Source organism: Lynx rufus, unplaced genomic scaffold (genome assembly GCF_022079265.1).
Source record: "Lynx rufus isolate CCGP_SWC_20201006 ecotype Redwood Valley unplaced genomic scaffold, mLynRuf1.p SCAF_1, whole genome shotgun sequence".
Classification (NCBI taxonomy): Eukaryota; Metazoa; Chordata; class Mammalia; order Carnivora; family Felidae; genus Lynx; species Lynx rufus.
In genome coordinates, this window is record NW_025814823.1 from 70,368,504 (window position 1) to 70,389,451 (window position 20,948).

General features: G+C 41.1%; 1 protein-coding gene across 12 annotated transcripts in view; it reads right to left on the minus strand.

Moving 5' to 3' along the window:
* DOCK9 (dedicator of cytokinesis 9) overlaps positions 1-20,948 on the minus strand; it is a 290,859-nt gene that overhangs the window by 42,063 nt on the left and 227,848 nt on the right. For 3 of the 12 annotated variants that reach the window (XM_047081304.1, XM_047081294.1, XM_047081322.1), the window contains exons 34-38: positions 19,502-19,635; positions 17,360-17,474; positions 11,662-11,728; positions 9,773-9,820; positions 6,809-6,945 (exon numbers count right to left, since the gene is read on the minus strand). In XM_047081304.1, coding sequence (XP_046937260.1) covers positions 6,809-6,945; positions 9,773-9,820; positions 11,662-11,728; positions 17,360-17,474; positions 19,502-19,635 — 501 coding nt within the window. Of the gene's footprint in view, positions 1-6,253; positions 6,298-6,808; positions 6,946-7,429; positions 7,467-9,772; positions 9,821-11,661; positions 11,729-17,359; positions 17,475-19,501; positions 19,636-20,948 lie in introns of those variants that run through there. The other 9 variants (XM_047081324.1, XM_047081341.1, XM_047081331.1 and 6 more) reach the window with 7 other exon arrangements.

Consider the following 20,948-nt stretch of genomic DNA (forward strand, 5'->3'; position numbering starts at 1 on the left):
AACTGATATCTACTATACAAGGCTATAAACTTCAATTTAGTACTGACATAAATGTAGCTCGACATACAATTTGAGATATTACATTATGAAATGATATGCATTAGCAGAAATACATACAGGGGTGCAAAGATGTTACAGGACTGATCTAGATGACAAAGAAAGATGGCACGATAATAAAACGTCATGTAATGTCTTTCTCCCAGGAGCATAAGCAAATCAACACTTACCATGTAGGTAATTTTCTTTATACTCCAGAGAGGAGGACATTTTGTATACAGATCAGGAAAATGAAGTGCGGAAAACCTAGAGAATTTTCTTGAGGCCATTAATGGGGGAAAAAAAAAACCTAGAAACTGCACCCTAAATTCCTGATCCAGGTCACCATATCATAGTACCTGTTACTAGGATAAAGTAAAGTAACTAGCACGATGTTATTCTCGTTTGAGCAAATGTCAGAGTTACAGAATGATTTTTAAAAGACTACAAAACAGACTTTCCAAGTTACTGAGAAAGATGGATATATTTTGGTAATAAGGTCAGCCAAGGCATCACCCCATTTGGCATGGTTTGTTTGGTAAGATACAGAGATGATGAAAGAGGAAAACGGACTGTTAATTATTGTTAAAGTGATCATAAAATGGGGTAAGAGGGGAAAAAATCAATACAGCACCTTTTGTTAGATCAACCAAAATTATCACAGGTCACAAAGACCCTTTGTTGAGGGCTGCCATTTACCCCTACTGATGGTTAATGATCTGGGTTAAATTGTCCCAAGAACAGGCTTTAATTTTTTTCTTGGCACAGAACTGACATTTTCTTTTTCTAGGTAACTTCTTGGCTACGTGTATGCAGATGCGATCGCCTACACGCTCAAGGATTTCCACTGTGTTTACTTTCAGCTGGAGGTCTAGACCAATCCAGGACTGAAATTTGGCCATGTGTTGTCTTTAAAACATATAATCAATGGCCATGCTAGTTAAGTTTTTATATAATTACGTATCCATGTATGGAAACATGACAATGACAAATTTCTCTAAACTCTTACACCATCCGTGAATCTTGACCTTGTCTATCTGATCTCCTTAAGGGGGACAGTCAGATTCATATGGAGTCTGTCTGCCTGTGTCTGAATTATCTAAGAATAAAAGAAATGATCTTTTTAAGCCACAGTTGGTTATAATTTTGCTTTTTGTTAAGCCCTCATCTCAAAACAGAGGATTATTGGAAGGGTTGTGGGAGGGGGGCTGGGCTAAATGGGTAAGGGGCATTGAGGAATCTACTCCTGAAATCATTGTTGCACTATATGCTAACTAACTTGGATGTAAATTAAAAAAAGAAAAAAGAAATCAGCAGGATTCCTGAGCTGGTGTTATTAAAAAGTCCCTAAAAGTAAGGGGCAGCATGGAGAGGTTATGTAAGTGGTAGACACTGCAGGGACAGTTTACTGAGAGATGATGCTCCGGTGGAGAAGGCTTGTCTCAACACCTGGAACAAAGCCGTGCACGAGGGAAGGCTTTAGTCAGCGGTCACCATAGGAAATGAACTGACTTGGTATATCCAAAAAGTGATCGTAAGAGAAAAAACAAGTTCTTAAGGTACTGGTCAGCAACTCACTGAAGCTGATTAAGTGGATTCTGACCCCAGCAAGCAAGAAGTGCTGTGTTAACCAACCCTACTGATTTTCCCTAGGGGACAGCGCTCGGGGCACTGACTGTCTTCAGCCAGGCTGGTCAGGGAGAGGAGGACTTCCTCCCTTCCCCAGTGTGTCATCTTTGGCATGCACATCATGGACTGCTCTTATTTACACACTTTTTGTTCTGATGTCACTCTATGATAAAGGATTTATTCCAGAATCCCCAAATCTTTTAAACACTCAGAGGCCAGGGATGAGATTTCTTCCCCTATCTAATGTCATCTGCTCTGTTAGACTTAATTAACCTTGTTCTGTTTAATAAACTGTTACTAGAACAGCTTGACTGAATAATACTGACCACATCTGTAAACTGTCTCCCCCTCTCCACTGCCATGACATCAGAGGTGATGTGGTGGGAGGGAAACAGCTACATGCCTTTTCCAAACATGAGAGGACATTCGAGCTTGAAGAAGTCAGATATGTATTCTCATAGGGGGCACTTTCTTTTCAACAGCTGCCCTTACCCTTTATGAAACCAGAATTCTTGTTTTTATCGTTAATTTTTTTCCCTCTGGCCCATATAAATCCAAAAAACAATACATTTTATGAGAAAAATGTAAATACTACTAAATGACAAGGAATCTTCTTGCTAAAAGAAGTCCCCAAATGTTCACAAGAGACTCTAAAATACAGAGAACAAGCTGAGGGTTGCTGGAGGGGTTGTGGGTAGGGGGATGGGCGAAATGGGTAAGGGGCATTAAAGAAGACACTTGGGAGGAGCACTGGGTGTTGTACACAGGGAATGAATCACTGGAATCTACTCCTGAAATCATTTTGCACTATTTGCTAACTTAGATGTAAATTTAAAAATAAATTAACTAATTAAGAAAAAAAAGAAGTCCCCAAATGTTGAAGATCCAGTCTCCCAGGTATATTAACTCATGCTCTCCAGCGTTTACTAACTGCACGTATTTTTGCAACGTATCAGGTGGACCAACCCCTACATCATCTATTGTTCATCTCCATCCCATTTTTACTGCTAAAAAGGTTTTCCTCACAAATGAGCAGAGAGGAAACAGTAGAAATAAGGAAAAATATTCCCAGGCAAAACTTACGTGATCTTGCTGTCTGTCCTCTGATTCACACACTCACACACAAAAACAAATATGCTCAAAATGATTTGTGGAATGAGTCTAAAATCTCAGTTTATACTCGAGGAAATGGTTATGCCATCTGCTCCCTCTGACCAATGCCTCAACCTAATGTTGAGCGGTGTCTGAAAATAGTACCTGTTATGGGATTTACATCTCAAACTGGGAAAACACTTGGTTTATGCATACATTTTAATTTAAAGTCCTTTTTAAGGGTATTAAAAACATAAACATGACTGACTTTGAATAGGCATTTTGCCAGACTTTGAGTTCTGAAACCCCAACAATTACAAGAAGTACCAATGACTGACTGCCATATTAGATGTACTAGGTAAGATACAGGTGTAAGATAGGTCTGTTATAACTCAAAGATATACCCTGATATTATAAATGCTAGAAAATGTGCAAAAATGTATTTCTCAATCAAGGAACCTGTCTCAGAATCAAAAAAAGTGGCTTTATAAACAAACATTTCATTTACTATCTTGAGTATATATATGCCTTCAAAGCATCCAAGTCCATTTTTACCTATTTTAAAAAATATATTGCCAGGCTTAAAACCTTTTGAAAAATATTAATTTTACTTCAGAGGATATATGCATTCTCTGTATTTTTCCTATTAATTCAATATTATATCAAGGAACTTTATCACTGATACTCATTTTCTTACTTGTACTTCACAGACATCAAAGAATTCCAGAGTTAGATGGGGTCTTACAAACCCACTCGTCCAACTCCTCACCTTCTCTTGTGATGTTTAAGTGACCTGGACAATACCCCCAGTGGGTCTTCATCCAGTCTCTGTTTTCACACCTCCAGCTCCAAGTGCCCACGCTAGCTAATGGGCAGTTCAGTTAGAAAATGCTTTTGCACAATGACCTGAAATCTAATTCTCTGCAACTTACTCCATGACCTTGAACTCTCTCTTATACTGGATTATATGAAACACAGGTTTTCTTGAAGTGCTTCTACCTCTTGCTGGCTTTCCCCCCCTCATACCAGTGGGAAATATGAATTCTCATACAAATAGATTTAATATATTCCTAGGGCAACATATAACATCAAAGTAAAGGCAAGGTGTTATTTTATATGTTTTGCACATGCATCACCTATTTGCAAACGTGTTTCACTTAGCTTCCCTCTCATAGCTTGGCTTATGTAAAATACTCTATATGCAGCTATCACTCTCAATATACCATTTGACACAAATATCTTCTGTTGACACACAATGGAGGTACTTTACAATAAAAAGGTCAATGTGTTAATGTTATACACATTTACTTTTCATGTACCTGGGTAATGACTCAAAGTTAATGAACCTCTCTGTATCTTTTGAGTGTTTTTTTTTTTTTTTTGAAATAGCTAAAGACTATTTTGAGCACAGTAGGATTTGTAATTTTCATTGTTTCCTATCAAAATCCAAGAGTAAGAACCTGCCACGGTGACATGTGTACTGCATATGGTGTCCTTTCCCACGTCCTACATGGATGTGCTAATGGGGGCATGAAAGTTGGCCTCCATTGAATTAAATTTCCTGTGGTCTTCTGCTGCTCCCTGCTGGTCAAGCTGAGGCCTGGCAAAGCCTTTCCTACTCAAAGAAAAAGGCAAAACAAAAAATGCAGGTGGTGTATGGGGGACTCTATTTTTATTCTTTTCTAAAATAAATTCATTTTAGACTCTGGCACCCTACAAATCTCTCACATACTGGATCTATGTCATATATTGGATGGTCCAACAGAAGGTACTGTATTCATTGTTAAAGAAGAATTTTTTAGGAAGACATATATACCTACAGACTTCCCACAGAACACCCAGGTACAGGTGTGAAAATAATCATGTATGTATATATACATATACATGCTCACACACATACACATGTATACATATAGCACATACTTCTCTGTGGCTTCTGGGCAAACTGACAATTTAGAGCTCAAAAAGCTAACAGAGGGAAAGGCTGACACCACCCAAATACATCATCAGATTTAGAGCTGTAAATGAAGACTGAGTTCTTGAAGAAGACGCAAGGACTGTGAGACACCAGAACCAATTTGGGATGAGCAGGAATTGTAGGAACACAGGAGAAGGCTCAAAGAATCAGTTACACACTGTTTATTGGGAAGGCAGAAGGAGAAGCTCTGATGGAGGATGGTGTCACTGAAAACTGACTGAAGCAGAAACTATGGGAAGAAAGAGGAGAGAGGCAGGAAGGACGGGCTCTCCGTGGGTAGCAGGAAGAGAGGATGGATATCAACCACGTTAGCAATATGGTCCTTGGCTGCAAAACACAGCCAGCTGTCTCTCCCCTCCAATTCAAGCCACCATTGCAAAATCTGTTTGCAGTGGGAGAAGCTGCCGTAGTTCTTAGTGGATTAAGGTTATTTATTCATGTGCCGATCATTCACTTGACTTTTGTTTTCTGTGTTTCCTGAATGATTCTTTGGAGGCGGGGACTTGGTCTGTTGATTTATTTTTTAAAGTGCTTTAAAGTTTAAGTATTTATTTCAACTGATGGTGAGGTAGTCCCTGTGTTATAATCTGCACAAAGGCAGTGTAGCAACTTCTGCAGAACAATGGGAATTTAATTTCTGTTTGCTAAATGGGAAATGAAAACGAAAAACAACAAAATTTTTTGTTTTGTTTGTTTCAACCCCTTGGCTACAGAGCTAGAAAAAGCCCTAACAGACAAGAGGTGAAACAATGAAGTGCTGTGGCCTTAGATGTGTTACTAATATACGTCCTGCAGCTGAGTATAGGACTCAGAACTAGCTCTTGAAAGCTACCAATTCAGTGTGTGGCAGGCAAACATAATACGGATCTATATTAAGCTTAGAATTTTATAGAGAGTCTATGCCCATTGCATTTAACTTTGTTGGGGTGGAAGAGGGGACAGCTGTTATATATTTCGATTCCTTGGCCTTCTTACTCTGAACTACTACCAACTTAAAGTATTGAGAATATTGTCTTTACTCTTAGCCTATATTAAGAAAGAGGTATGAAGATCACAATGAGTGCAATTCCTATGATTAGAAATGATGAGAAGATATTAATAACTACATTAAAGACATGGAATGAGAACAAATAATTGTCTAGATTAAACAACTAGCTAAATTATACCTGGAGAAAAGATGAAACAATTCAGAGAACATGTCACTAACAGAAATGGTATTTATTATAAATGATCGCCATTAGTTTTTAAAATACTGCATGGCTGATATTCTTTTAGGTTTTCTGCTTTGAGAAACCCTTAGAAAGATGAAACATGTACATGTTTCTAGAACTAGTACATGACGCCATGTCCCCTCTGGTGATTTGAAAAAAGTAAATTAAAACTATGCTCCCCCTTTTTGGTAGAATCTCTACTGTGAAGTTAGAAAGCCCCAAAGTTAGGAAGGCAAGATGAACGAAAAGGTCTCAGTTTGCAAGTGAAGCGGCCTCATAAGCAGACTCCAACCTGATTAAATCTTACCATTGTCTACAGAAATTCCAAGCACACTTGATATCTTTCTCACACTGAAAACACAGAAAAAGTCACTTTGTTATTGGCTTTTCCACACCCTCACAAATTGATTCATGGGCTTTATGTTTTCACAGCAGTTTAAGGATTAACATACATTCAAAGCTGGAATGTCAGAATGTGGACACGTGATCAGTTACATGCATGGGCTCAGAAGAGTGAAAGGGACCTGTTCCAGATGTCCTCAGGACTTCCAGAGGGAAAATGCAAGTATTAAGTTAAAAATATCAAGAGAATGTTTGGCTGTCAAACCTGCCAAATTTTACGTTAAAAAATACTGAACGGAGGGGTTGGGACACTTTCAGGTCTAATGCCGTAGCTGACCACGTTCCGCATTATGTCACTCTCCTCCAAAGAAGGGGATTTCGCCATGAACTCTTCATCCCACTTGCTCTGAGCTGGAAGAAAAGTCAGGTTGGTGATGTGGCGCAGTGCGGCCTGGGGCTCTCCCCTCTGAGGTGTCACATGAGATGGCTGGCTGTTACGATGGCATGTCATGGGACTTACTGTGGTTAAAAGTGAGAGAGTTATCCAGGCTGCCCAGCTGCTGCAATCTGGCATGCATCATTCCTGTTCTGTTACGGGAAACAGGCAATGTCTGAGACTTTCGATCATGAACTATGGGTCCCAACCCCTCCTGGTTCCTGCAACATGAGTGAAATGGGATAGAAGCAAAAGTTAGACTTGTTACACTGCAGCAGGACGAGGAGGGTTAGTGAGGCCAGGACACAGCACAAGGGACGGCCACACGCCAGCCACGTGCAGCGCAGCCTTCTGGGGCCAGAGGTGCCAGAGACGTACACACAGGCCTCAGCTCTAAAAGGGTTCACAGCAAAGCACCTGACGACAAAGAAGCAAAAACCAAGCTGAAGCAGGGAACTTTCCAGTTCTAGAAAGTACTTTAGAGATGCTGCTTTTAAAAAATTTGAGCATCTGTCTGAGGTGGTGCTAAAGATTAGCGTTCTGACAACTGCCAAACACCACGAACCTTTTCGGGTTAAATAGGTTATTAAAGAGCAAAAAAAAAAAAAAAAAATTCTTTAATGAAAATAATGCATTGGAAGAAGCAGAGAACAAACATGCAATGAGAAGGATTATATGAGGCGGTTTTAACACCTTTATTCTTACCCAGGCAGGAAGGAGAAGAGCCACACACTTTGTTAAACTTGTCAGCAGTCAAGTAAAGAAAATAGAAAAGTGATCTGGGTTAGCAATCAAACAGCTAAACTTCCTACTGTGTACCATCACCAGAGCAGATGAAAAATGAGACCCGTGCTGGAATGACACCTGTCGCCCATCCCGTAGCCAACGGTCTCCCTCCCTGTGTTATTGTGTGGAGTAGGACAGGGCATGCACGGAGCGTCATCGGGCAACATGCTGCTGGGTGATTTCAGACTGACGTGATGAGAAGGCACAGTAGTCATCAGACCGGACTGCCACGGAGAGCAGACACCGAGAGTGTTTACACTACTGATCAGGACCTTTTTCACGTGTAGCAGAGACCACGGCAAAATTTTCCATACGGCAGGGCACACAGCTCACCACAGGGCACGTAACAAGTAACACTACCTTCCACTCCTGCCTTCCTATGCCCATCTGGTTTTAGGATAGTCCGAGGAAGCATACTTCTATATGCAAATATATACAGGGTGCTTATAAAGTCAGAAGACCTTTTTTTTTTTTTTTTCTTAATTAAATTTACAGCCATTACAAGTTAACAGTTACACAAAACCCAATTCTAAAATATTTTGTTGGGACAGAAATCTTCGGCTTCCCACATTCACCATGTTCAGTTCTGTGGCATTTCATCCTATTTTGCACAACACTCTCCAAATGCCATCTTGTGATGTAGGTGACAGTTACTTCAAGGAGGCTGTGAAGCTTGCTGGGCACAGTGCCAGCAATATATGTGTCTGCCCATTTTCACGGGACAAAGTCAAAGCGAATAAAATCAAGGTGGGAGGCATTACTGTATAAGGTCACCTTGTATATACTTGCTTTTGGTACTCAAAAGTGCAAATGTAAAAATTACTGTTACGATAAAAAATAACAGCTAAAATTAGAGAACTTGTAAGTGCCGCTGCATTTCAGTTAAAAATAAAAAATATTAATAGGATAAAAGAATAAAATATGCTAAGTTTTCTTTAAAAAAAAACCACAACCTTTCAATGAACATAAAACATAATTCTGGACATTTCTCAAATATCCCAAGAAAAGAACAATGTTAACATAAAAAGTAAAATCTTCACATTCAAACAGTTCTTAAAAATCTCTTTCCCATTTCATTGCTGTAAAACAGAATCATAGATAAGAGAAAAAACCCTCAATTACCACTAAATTTTAAAGTTTTTCTTACCATGTAAATATGTTTACTTCAAATAAACTGCTAAAAACAGTAACAATAGAAAAATAGGATACTTAGACCAAGACCCCATAGATACATTATCACGGAATACGCAACACAGACAAAAACAAATACAGACACACTGACAGTGGGTATAGGGCGGGAGTAAGAACTTGGTAATGACAAGATGTGCTCTGAGGAAATGCTTCCAAGAAGGACCTGCATGGCTGTCCCTGAGCAGAGTTTCCAGCTCTCCTCGAGTTCAGGATGGATCTGAGAGTATGGTGTGGGGCAGGGCAATGAGGATGTATGATACTCAGCAAAGAGCCCCAGCCGGACAATAGTAGAGCATGGTCAGCTTAGTTGGAGAAAAAAATTTTAGAGATGGTTTTTGTGGGAGTCTAAACAAATCTGAGATGGACTGAAAACACTCTTTCATTAAGAAAAAAAAGGCGGGGCGCACCTGGGTGGCTCAGTCACGTAAGTGTCTGACTTCGGTTTAGGTCATGATCTCGTGGTTCATGAGTTCGAGCCCCGTGTCGGGCTCTGTGCTGACAGCTTGGAGCCTGGAGCCTGCTTCCGATTCTGTGTCTCCCTCTCTCTCTGCCCCTCCCCTGCTTGCACTCTGTCTCTCTCTCTCAAAAATAAAGAATAAGCATTTAATAAAATTTTTAAAAAAGGGAGCGGTTATATGAGAAATTAACATCTTTGTAGTCGGGAGAAGGAATGGTAAAAAATGACCTTTGAAAGTCAAACAGGGAAAGGGGAAACCACTGAAGAAGAAAAGAGCAAGGAGACAACCAGGAGGGGCTGGGAGAAGAGAAAGGGGACATGGAAGGAAGAGAACATGGCGGGGGTGGGGGGTAGAACTTGGAAGGAAGCGTACGAGAGCAACAGCAGGCCATGAAGGGAAATCCTTCCAAGAGATGTGCATGAGGCAAAATGAGACAGAAGGAGTGTGGGAATGTAGGCGGAAGATGCTACCAGATTTGATGGCAGCAATCCAAAGACATCACGGCTGTTTATGAGAATTCCAACTGCCAATCATCACAGATGACGATTCCCACACATTCAGATCCAAGTGACACGGAGAATGATACACAGTTCAGACCAAACCCCCACAGTACCTGGCTATGTATCGCTTCCCCATGTACTGGAACTGGTGCAAGCAGACTCTGCAGACGGGATGAAAGATTATTAGGAAAACGGGAAAATAACTGTCGTCAATACGTTGTTTTAGTTAAACCCATCAGGGGCGCCTGGGTGGCTCAGTCAGTTAAGCGTCTGACTTCAGCTCAGGTCATGATCTCACAGCTCGTGAGTTCGAGCCCCGCATCGGGCTCTGTGCTGACAGCTTAGAGCCTGGAGCCTGCTTCAAATTCTATGTCTCCCTCTCTCTCTGCTCCTCCCCTGCTCATGCTCTGTCTCTCCTTCAAAAATAAATAAAAACATCTAAAAAAAAATTAAAAAAAAACCCCATCAACAAGAACATTTACTAAACTCTTACACCTACCACTAGCCTCTTGCTTCTGGGGCTCAGAAATTCTCAGGAAGGTCCCTCTCGCCCAGAGACGGTTACTAACCTACCCTTGTTGTGCTGCTGTCGGTACTGTGCTGCATGGTCAGAGTCACAGAGAGGCTGGGACCAACAGGGCTGTCCACAGACTCAGGGTCTGGACGCTGACTCAGGCAGTTTGCCATAGAAATCACAACGGAGGGGCGCCTGGGGGGGCTCAGTCACTTAAGCATCCGACTTCGGCTCAGGTCATGATCTCTTACTTCATGGGTTCACGCCCTACATCAGGCTCTGTGCTGACAGCTCGGAGCCTGGAGCCTGCTTCAGATTCTGTGTCTCCCTCTCTCTCTGCCCCTCCCCCGCTCATGCTCTGTCTCTGTATCTGTCTCTCTCAAAAATAAACAAACATTGAAAAAAATTAAAAAAAAAAAAAGAAATCAGGATGGAAAACCTAGACACTGGTGCACTCTTCTAAACTGCGTATTTGTCCTCTGAGTAAGGAGCTCCCTCTTTTGGCTTTTGTAAATGGACTAGTCCCTTACAGACACCCAGTATCCAGTTTTTTGGTTTGCTGTAATATATCCACAACACTGATAGTTTTAAAAATCATGTATTTAATAAGAAGCAGCCACAATAATGTCCAGTATGTTCTTCTGGTGCTGAATCCCATCTGTCTCTCCCACCTTTAACTCAGCAGAGAGAACAATCACGAGACTATGAACCAAGGCCACAATCCAAAATGCACAAAGTTCTGAACACCATAGGTTTCCACCTGAGTTTAAGCAAATACACTTGCAGCAAAATCATGACCCCAACTAAAAAGATCTAAAGCTACTTATAGTTATAACTTACCCCATTATTGTGAACAATCATAGTGCTGCAGAAAGTTTTTTTACTGCAGAAGCAATAATGTGTTTAATTGTGGGGTGCTGTCTGAGACCCCGCTGGGGTGTTACAGAATATGCTGTATATGTACATTTTCTAAAAATCTAATAAATTCTGGATTTGGAAAATCATTTGGACAAGGGACTGTGAATCTGTGTTTTTTAAAGTAGAGTTTAAAGGAAATCAGAAATGTAAATTAAAGAGATAAAATGAGATAATATAGATAAAATGTGAGATTTCACTTATATTTCAAAATCATAGTTATTTTTCTGTCTCAGTTTTCACAACTGCTTGAGCTAAATTAGATTCAATTTAGAAATGTAGCATCCACCCAATTCGGCTAATAAATTGTGCTATCTTATTAAAAGGACTTATACACACAGTTAGCTCTCATCTATAACAACAATATCTCTAATAATTCAGGTTTGGTCACTGCCCACTGAGTCATGTGCTCCTGAGAGCAAGTGCTGGGGTTGGGTCCAGGAGAAAGAGCTCAAAACTAAGTGTGAGTATACAGCATTCCAGGTTCAACTACATCGTATTGCTCACACCTCTTAATCAGCCAGGAAAAATAAAGACTAAAAAAAAATCAATGAGCAAAACAAAACTACTCACTCAGATATTGTAAAAAAATCCATAAGTTCAGACGTTGAAGCCTTGTTCCAATACGTAAACAAAGCATCTAGAAGATAAACATTAATTTGGTCAGAATCACGATGTGTATTACATGCATTAGGGGATGGGGAAAAGATTTTGGAGCATAAACCCCCAAACCCTCCTGCTTTTACAGCTAATCAAAGAACAAACTACAGTGACCAATCTATACCGGTAACATATACAACATGCACATTCAATTTAAAGAAGCTACATGTGGGAGCACCTGGGTGCCTCAGTCGGTTAAATGTCTGACTCTTGGTTTCAGCTCAGGTCATGATCTCACGGTTTCCTGAGTTCGATTCCCACACTGGGCTCTGTGCTGACAGTGTGGAATCTGCTTGGGATTCTCTCTCACCCTCTCTCTCTGCCCTGCCCCCACTTGTGCTATCAGTCTCTCTCAAAATAAATAAATAAAAACTTAAAAAAAATAACTGAACTTTAACCTCATCCTGCATCACTCAGCACCATATAGTACATACACACACACACACACACACACACACACACACACACGTGTGTGTGTGTGTGTGTGTGTGTGTATTTTTTTTTTTTCCCAAAGGTTGACTGCCATGTGCAGCACCTCATTTGGATGTGTCTGGAGTCTTGGAAGCTGGACTCTCCTACATTCTCCCACAAATAGACCTTGAGAGCTTGTCTGGAGGTTCCAGCAGGGAAGCACAGCTATCATATACCTTTGACCCAAGAATGGTCCTCCTCTGTCAGGGAGGGTTGTCCTCTTTGACCAAGCGCACAGCTTTGGGGGGGGACACACATGGAGCAGGGAGGGAGGAAGGGGACACCAACCTAGCCAGCCAGATTGGCCAAATCAATCCTGGCGATCAATGGGGTGACAGATGTCACAGCCAGATAAACCCTCACATCCCTTTTTTTTTTTTCATTTGAGAGAGAGAGCACGAGTGAGGGAGAGGGGCAGAGAGAGAGAGAGAGAGAGAGAGAAAGTTTTAAGCAGGCTTCACACTGAGCCTGACACAGGGCTTGATCCCTGAGCCTGACACAGGGCTTGATCCCACAACGCTGGGATCACGACCTGAGCTAAAATCAAGAGTTGGATGTTCAAACGACTCAGCCACCCAGTTTCCTTTATAGTACACATTTAAGTTATATATAATGTGCTCTTAAATGGACCAGAAATTTCAAAGAATACAAGTAGGCATATAATCTCAAGTTAGGCTCTCTCTTGGGGCGCCTGGGGGGCGCAGTCGGTTAAGCGTCCGACTTCAGCCAGGTCACGATCTCGCGGTCCGTGAGTTCGAGCCCCGCGTCAGGCTCTGGGCTAATGGCTCAGAGCCTGGAGCCTGTTTCCGATTCTGTGTCTCCCTCTCTCTCTGCCCCTCCCCCCTTTATGCTCTGTCTCTCTCTGTCCCAAAAATAAATAAACGTTGAAAAAAAAAATTAAAAAAAAAAGTTAGGCTCTCTCTTTGCTTACTACACAATCTCTCTCCAGTAAGGAATCTGTTGAAAATTCTTGTATGTACTTCAGTACCCTCTTCCTAGCACACACATGCAGAAATGGAGGCATACATGCTGCACACACTGTTTCTCCTTTGGGTTTCAATTCAACAACATAGTCTAGATCAATTCCAATCTTTTCCAAGTTGCATCATATTCCCCTCCATGAATGCACTGTGATTGAGTTAGCCAGTCCCTTACTGATAGATATTTACTTGTTTTTTTCTCCCTAATCTTTTGCCGCCTTATATTATGGTTTGAAGAACATCCTTTTACATGGATGTTTGCACACTTGTCCAACTACATCCATAGGACAAATATTCTAGAAGTGAAACAGCCATGTCAAATGTTATGTGCATTTAAAATTTTGACAGATACTGCCAAATAGTTTTCCAAACATGCAATGTATGCAATTTCCTGTTTCTCAGCATGATGATTCAGTATCCTCTCAATTAAGAAGTCACACTCATACCTGCTCTGCATCAAGATGACCTGGCATATTTTTAGTGAAGGCAAATCCTATAAATATATTTATAGGAAGCATTCTCTGTGTATGACCCTTAGCTTTTTAGCATTGCACAAAGAGTGTTATCATTGGATAGTTAAACACGTTTGCATTCTTTTTTTTACTGTTTATTTTTGAGAGAGAGAGTGCAAGAACATGAGTGGGGGAAGGGGAGAGAAGGAGGAGGGGATGAGAGGATCTGAAGCAGGCTCTGGGCTCTGTGTGGACAGCAGAGAGCCTGACATGGCACCTGAACTCACAAACTGTGAGATCAAGATCTGAGTCAAAGTCAGAAACTTAACCAACTAAGCCACCCAGGAGCCCCAAACACTTTTGCTTCTTATATTTTGTCTCGGTTGGGAAATTGGTGAAGAGATTTCTCTCAGGAAAAAAAGCCAGTGAGTCTTGGGTCCTGAGGTGAGTGAGAGCATGTCTGCAGAGATGCTGATGGCTCCTGAAGGTGCATGGCCGCAGACTTTTTACTCCACACTTGTCTAGAATGGTGACAGGCAGGGGAAGCCATGGGAGATATATATATATATATATATATATATATATATATATATATATATATATAGCGACTCTGTTCTCTTGCAGGCTCTCTCCTGGGTGGTCTCATGATTGCATACCTATCAAATCTGAATTCTCACCATGGCCAGAGGAAGAATTCCAATTTATAGATAAGCTAATGAAGGCTTAGAGAAGTCAAGTAATTCTCCCAATTACCAACTTGAAGAATCATGGTGGGATGGGGATTTAAATCAAGTATACCTGATTTTCATGGTTTTTTTTAAATGTTTACTTATCTATTTTGAGAATGAGACAGAGGGTGCAAGCAGGGGAGGGGCAGAGAATCCCAAGCAGGCTTCACGTTGTCTGTAGTCTGACATAGGGCTTGATCTCACAAACCATGAGATCGTGACCTAAGCCAAAATCAAGAGTTGAACGCTCAACCAACTGAGCCATCCAGGTGCCCCAAGCACACCTAATTTTAAAAACCACGTTAAGGGGTGCCTGGGCTGGCTCAGTCGAAGGAGTATGTGACTCTTGATCTCAGGGGCTTGAGTTCAAGCACCATGCTGGATACAGAGATTACTTAAATAAATAAAATTAATTTTTAAAAAAGCCATGTTTAGTCTACTAGACAAGTAAAATGAGTAGGTTGGTTCAGGGATTCTGAGTTTAGATTCCAGAGGGACAGAGTCTGGTTACTTGAGGTTGACCATCCTCATGTGGTGAGAACCCAAAGAGCCAAGTGAACATGGGAGGAGGGGGAGGCTGGCTCTCAGGGTCAACCTGCAGACATCTTTGGTAACCCCAGCACATATCAGACAAAACCGGCTGGCTAGCCAAGAGGCACCAAGCCGCCTTTCCTTTTGGCTATTGGCTGAGGCTGAGGCTGAGGCTACTGGCCAAGGAAAGGGGGAAGGACAACTAACCTCTATGAAGGAGGGAAGGGCCCAACATATAGAAGGTGCTCTTTGTGGAATAAGGAAAAGAGTAGCTATAGAGTTACACAGTTGGCTTTGGTTGTCTGTCTGGCAGAATACTCCAAAGGCAATTTCTCCCCCACCCCATACCATACACAAGAATCAAGTCCAGGTAGACGTTAAGATTTCAATGTGAAAGTTTAAATAAAATACCACTGTTAAAGAAAATGAAGAAGAATATCTTCATAACTCTGGGGGTAGATGAGGATTTTTTAAACAGGACACACACAAACATTCAAATTATAAAAGGAAAGAAACTGATAAGTTGAAGGTAATTTTTTAGAAAAGATGCTCTAAAACTGTTTTTGAAGAGATGGTTGCATTTTTCAAGTATGCACACGGCCTTCCAAAGTGCTGACTTTAAAGGAAAACTTTCACTTGGATGCAAAATTTTGGATACTCTGGTTTTATTTTTTTTTTTTAATTTTTTTTTTCAACGTTTATTTATTTTTGGGACAGAGAGAGACAGAGAATGAACGGGGGAGGGGCAGAGAGAGAGGGAGACACAGAATGGGAAACAGGCTCCAGGCTCTGAGCCATCAGCCCAGAGCCCGGCGCGGGGCTCGAACTCACGGAACTCGAGATCGTGACCTGGCTGAAGTCGGATGCTTAACCGACTGCGCCACCCAGGCGCCCCTGGATACTCTGGTTTTAAAAAGTAGTTCCGTTCTGGTTATATATCATATTTATTATTTGAAACTTGAAATGTTTTAAAGAAAATTTTCAGCAAAGAAAAAACAGAATTACAAGGCTGGCTAATAAGATTCACTCACCACCATGATGTAAAGTTCAGAACTTTTGATATTAAGGGAAGAATTTCAATTTTATAGCTCAAATATCAGAGTAAGTGCCCAGTGCTTTGCTATTTGGTCATCACTCAAGGAAAATCTTGTCTGTTGTTTATTTAAAGCTATTTTAAAATAAAGGTGATGGAAAAATAAAACAGTCCAGTCCTGAAGCACTTTAAGGACAGTATGCTGTTCCTAACATCTGAGTACTAAGGTCAGGATGTTAATGCTATGGAAATGGAAGCTTGATATAAAAGTAATACTATTTTTTAGGCAGAAATGTCTTCCCCTGGGTGTTTAACGCCCATACCTACTGCCACCACACACAGGCAGCACGAGATGCCTTCAAAATTTTGTTTTCAAAAGACTTTGCTCACTCAATATGCTTCACAGTAAACTTTCTGATATGTTGCAGGGAAAGTAGGATAAGATTTTTGAACAAGTTAAGAAATGTGACCTTGTACCATGGCATGATTTCATGTGATTGCTCGTATGACAAAACCAGAGTTGAAATGTCTATCACAGATATTTAAAACTTTATTCTATTAAAAAAATATGGTCGTCAAACCCTTCAGAAACTTAACCTACTGGGGTGGCTGGGCAGCTCAGTCAGGGGGAGAGGGAGACACAGCCTCCAGGCTCTGAACTGTCAGGTTGAACTCAAAAACTGTGAGATCATGACCGGAGCTGAAGTCAGATGCTTAACTGACTGAGCCACCCAGGTGCCCCTCGACTCTTGATTTGAGCCCAGGTCATGATCTCACAGTTCATGAATTCAAGCCCACTGACAGCACAGAGCTTTCTTAAGATTCTCTCTCTCTCCATCTCCCTGCCCTTCCTCGACCCATGCACACGTGTGCTCTCTCCAAAAATAAATAACTAAACTTAAAAAAAAAACTTAATCTACTATGATACTACTATTTCCACTAGAAAACGAAAAACTCACATCTCACTTCCAGTTAAAGCCAGGAGTGTCACACACTTTCTAAATGGAATTGATGCTTAGATCCCCCAATACTACATATTCCAATTCAAGAGCCTGACTAGAAAGTTATGCAAGTTGCCAGTACGTTTGTTTGGACAAATAAAATAAAAAAAAAAAAAATCAAAAGCTACCTCATTTATCTGCTTCTGTCTCATTTAAGATGGTACGTCTGAGTTTAATAAAAAATATTTTTAAATGGCCCATGCACATTTTAGAACTCATTTTCTAGAACAATTAGTAAAAATCTTTTTCCAAATTAAGACTTTTATTTCTACTACATTTAGCAAATTAACATGTATTTCAAACATGGAAGAAAAGCCTTTTAAATCCTTATATCCTTTCAAGCAATTACAAGTTTTAAAAATTAAACTAAATACTAAACGAAGAAAGTAAAACTGACATCCTTATTTTAACCTACCATCAGACATGCTTTTTAAGATGTAGAGGAAACACATCAGCAGGCTCTTAATCTCAGACTGGTCAAGTTTGTCACAGCGAACCACAGAATTTCCCAAAGCGCCACCTTGCTGGTGCTAAAAAAAAAAAAAAAAAAAAAAAAAAGGAAGTACAGGTGATTTTTTTATCCTTCATTACAGGGAAAACAAAACTAGGTTCATTTTTCTCCCTTGAAAGAGAAAGACTCTTAGAACTGAGTCAAATCACACAAATCGGAAGGTATAACTACTTTGTCAACAAACTACAGGCACACCTTCACCAAATACACACACAGGTGCTGGTGCATAGGAGCTCTGACTCGTCTCCTTTCACATACTTTCCTAAGAGACAAGCCAGAAGGCGCGGACTTTTCAAACTGGGTAACTATAGTTGTGGCTACCAGCTTAGTTCTGAAATGCCAAGTACAATCTCATGCAGAAAGTATGCGTACTAGGATCAGACACAGAAATGATGCTTCAGAAGACACTGCAGGATATGGTTGGGAACCATATCCTCAGGAGAACGCCAGTGGCTGAAAGAGCAAATAAAATCTATCCTGCTCCTGTGTACCAGCCACGAAAGCCTGGTGCTGAGTCACTGGCATTCAGCTGACAACGTGGGGCACCCTTGGGGAAAAGCGATAGGCAGGTACCCAATAGGGCCAAATAGGGACAGCTCAGCAGAGTGTGGCCAAAGACCCTAAATTGATGAGATCACCCCCTCACCAGCTTAGCCCAACACTGCAAACTTCCGAACACACAGGGCACAGGGTGAGAGCAGTTTTGCCACTACACAGCAGGTTCACGTTAAAAAACAAACAAACAAAAAAAAAAACAAGAATCTCATCTCCTGATAAAAACACAGGAGATTTTAAAATCTTCAAAGTTACATTTCCAATCGAAATCAGGATTTTATTTTTTTTTTTTTGACAAATACCAAAGCAGAAAGATCAATTAAAAATATCTTTCATTCAAGGCATTGGGGGGCAATTGAAAAAAATGATAAATGGGCTTAACTAACCACACACGTGTATTTCTAGTATAGGAAGAAACACAGGTGCAGTTAGTGGCAAAAGTGTCATGCGGGTGCATTGTCTCGCCCACCCACTTCGCCAGGGCCACGAGGAGAACCCAGGACTTCTTGCAGTGGGAGGGAAGGAGCGGCATGCAGAGTTTTCTCTGGCAAAGGTGGAATCGTTAGAAGGGAAAAATCCACAGTGACCCGGTTTTTCCTGGCTGACTGGCAGCTCTCTTCCTCCTCTCCAGCACTGCGTATGATGCAAGCGGAATGCCTCCTGAGCGGCTTCTCACTCTACACGTGAAGGCAAGTCATGGTCAAGGGAGAAGGTCAGTATGTCATGACGCACACTGAAATGCTGGCGTCTCTACAGAATGGCACTGGAGGATAATCGTGTCAATGCCAGCCACAGAAGTACAGGTATGGTTACAACCCTGATTTTCCACGTGCCTGAGAGCTAGAAGTACATCCCTAAGCGGTTCACTTGTTTAGTGGTGCGATTGCCTAGAACTTGAAATAACTCAGGAAAACGGTGGCGAAGGCAAAACCAATCTATCATTGTCCCGGGTTTAAAGTCAAGCTTTATCCATTCCCACAAAGTTCCAAATAGCCTGACCCTTGATTATTTCAAGAAAAAAAAGTTAAATACGAGGAGGATGCGTTGTGTTGGGGGTACCAGTGTGAGACAGTTTTTAATAAAGCGTTACCCCTGAATCACCTATATGATGAATTAATTTTTCTGGAGCTGGCTTTGGACTCAATACTCATTTGTATGGAAAACTGTGTATAAACGGTATTCTCTGACAGGCCATGGGCATTTTAAATGAGTGGCATTTTGATCTCCCTACCTGTCCAACCTGCCAAAACTATTTGCTCAAGGTCCTCCACTATAAACATTGCCCTCATCTGAACTCCTGGAAACAGGAATTGGGGTTTCAGGAAATGGGCTCCATCCTTAGATAATACTCTGATCATCTACTCCAGGTTAATAGACTTATTAAAAAAAAAAAAAGTCACACTTATTGAACACTAGAACACGAAGCAAGGTTTACTTTGTGCTAAATCTATTAGTTTTAAGAAATATTTAAGTTAGATGACAAGAAATTACCTTATCCAGGGAATTGCTTTTCTCACTATTCCTTTCTGGAAGGCTGTTCCCCGAATCTGTGCTTATGAGGGATCCTCTCGAATCAGCATTTCTCACACTATTGATGTTTGGAGTTGACGTCGTATATGGAGAAGCTAAAGGGAAATTTAAGCCAAGACCAAAGATATGGTGAGACAGAACAAAATAAAGGTAAGTGCTGAACTTTAAGGGAAATTGCTTTTATGGCCCTTGTTTCTTCTGTTAGGAAGCTGGCTCAAGCACTGCATTCAACTACCTCACCTTTAAAGAACCAGACCATGGGGCGCCTGGGTGGCTCAGTCGGTTAAGCGTCCGACTTTGGCTCAGGTCATGATCTCACGGTTCGTGAGTTCAAGCCCTACATTGGGCTCTGTGCTAACAGCTCAGAGCCTGGAGCCTGCTTCACATTCTGTGTCTCCCTCTCTCTCTGCCCCTTCCCTGCTTATGCTGTGTCTCTCTCTGTCTCAAAAATAAATAAACATTAAAAAAAAAAAAAGAAAGAAAGAACCAGACCATCATCTGAAACGCTCAGACGGAACCATCAGTTCCATGGCTTGTGAGAAGCCACCTCTGATTTCTTCAGGCTAAAGGAGCATATGCGGTTTCAGAATGAGATAAAGGCTCAAAAAAATATATATTAAAAAGGCAAATCCACCTGCAACTATCAAATCAAAAAACTAAACCAATTCAATAAAACCACAGTATTCAAACTGTGTGCTAAGGCGACCTGAGAAACTCAGAGGGGTGTCTGGGGATATTTTACATTTTCAAGAAAAACACAGTGATACATGACATCTGCTGAAACTGTAGTTTCCATGTTAGATCGTGCTACATTCCTTTCGATGATGTCGTGTCTTTGTGAAGCTAGGTATTTGGCGGCTGCTGTGATTAAAAGCAAGTACTGGGTGAAAAATCACTGCGGACCAGGAACGTGAAGATGGTGGTGAGCAGTCTGATTCCAGCTGAGAAGCTGGCCAGTGCCTACCAGGCATACACATCTCATTGGTAATACCTGTGGTGTGGTTATTAAAATTAAAATGATTTTCCTTTAAATTTATGTATTTTTCAAATGCCTACTAAGTTGTTCAGATATGAGAACTTATTAGGTTATTTTGGGGCACCTGAGTGGCTCAGTCAGTTAAGCATCTGACTCTTGGTTTTGGCTCACATCATGATCTCACAGTTTGTGAGATCGAGTCCTGCACAGGACTAGGTGCTGACAGTGTGGAGCCTGTTTGGGACTCTCACTCTTTCCCTTACTCTGCCCCTCCCAGCTCATGTTCTCTCTCAAAATAAATAAATAAACATTAAAGAAAAAAAACCTTTTTAGGTTTTTTTGGCTGTAAGCACCTTATCAACAGAACTGCTGGGTGTTTCATTCTGGCCTGGGGACTCCAAAGAAAACTCACTGTGACGGTAAGCATGCTGC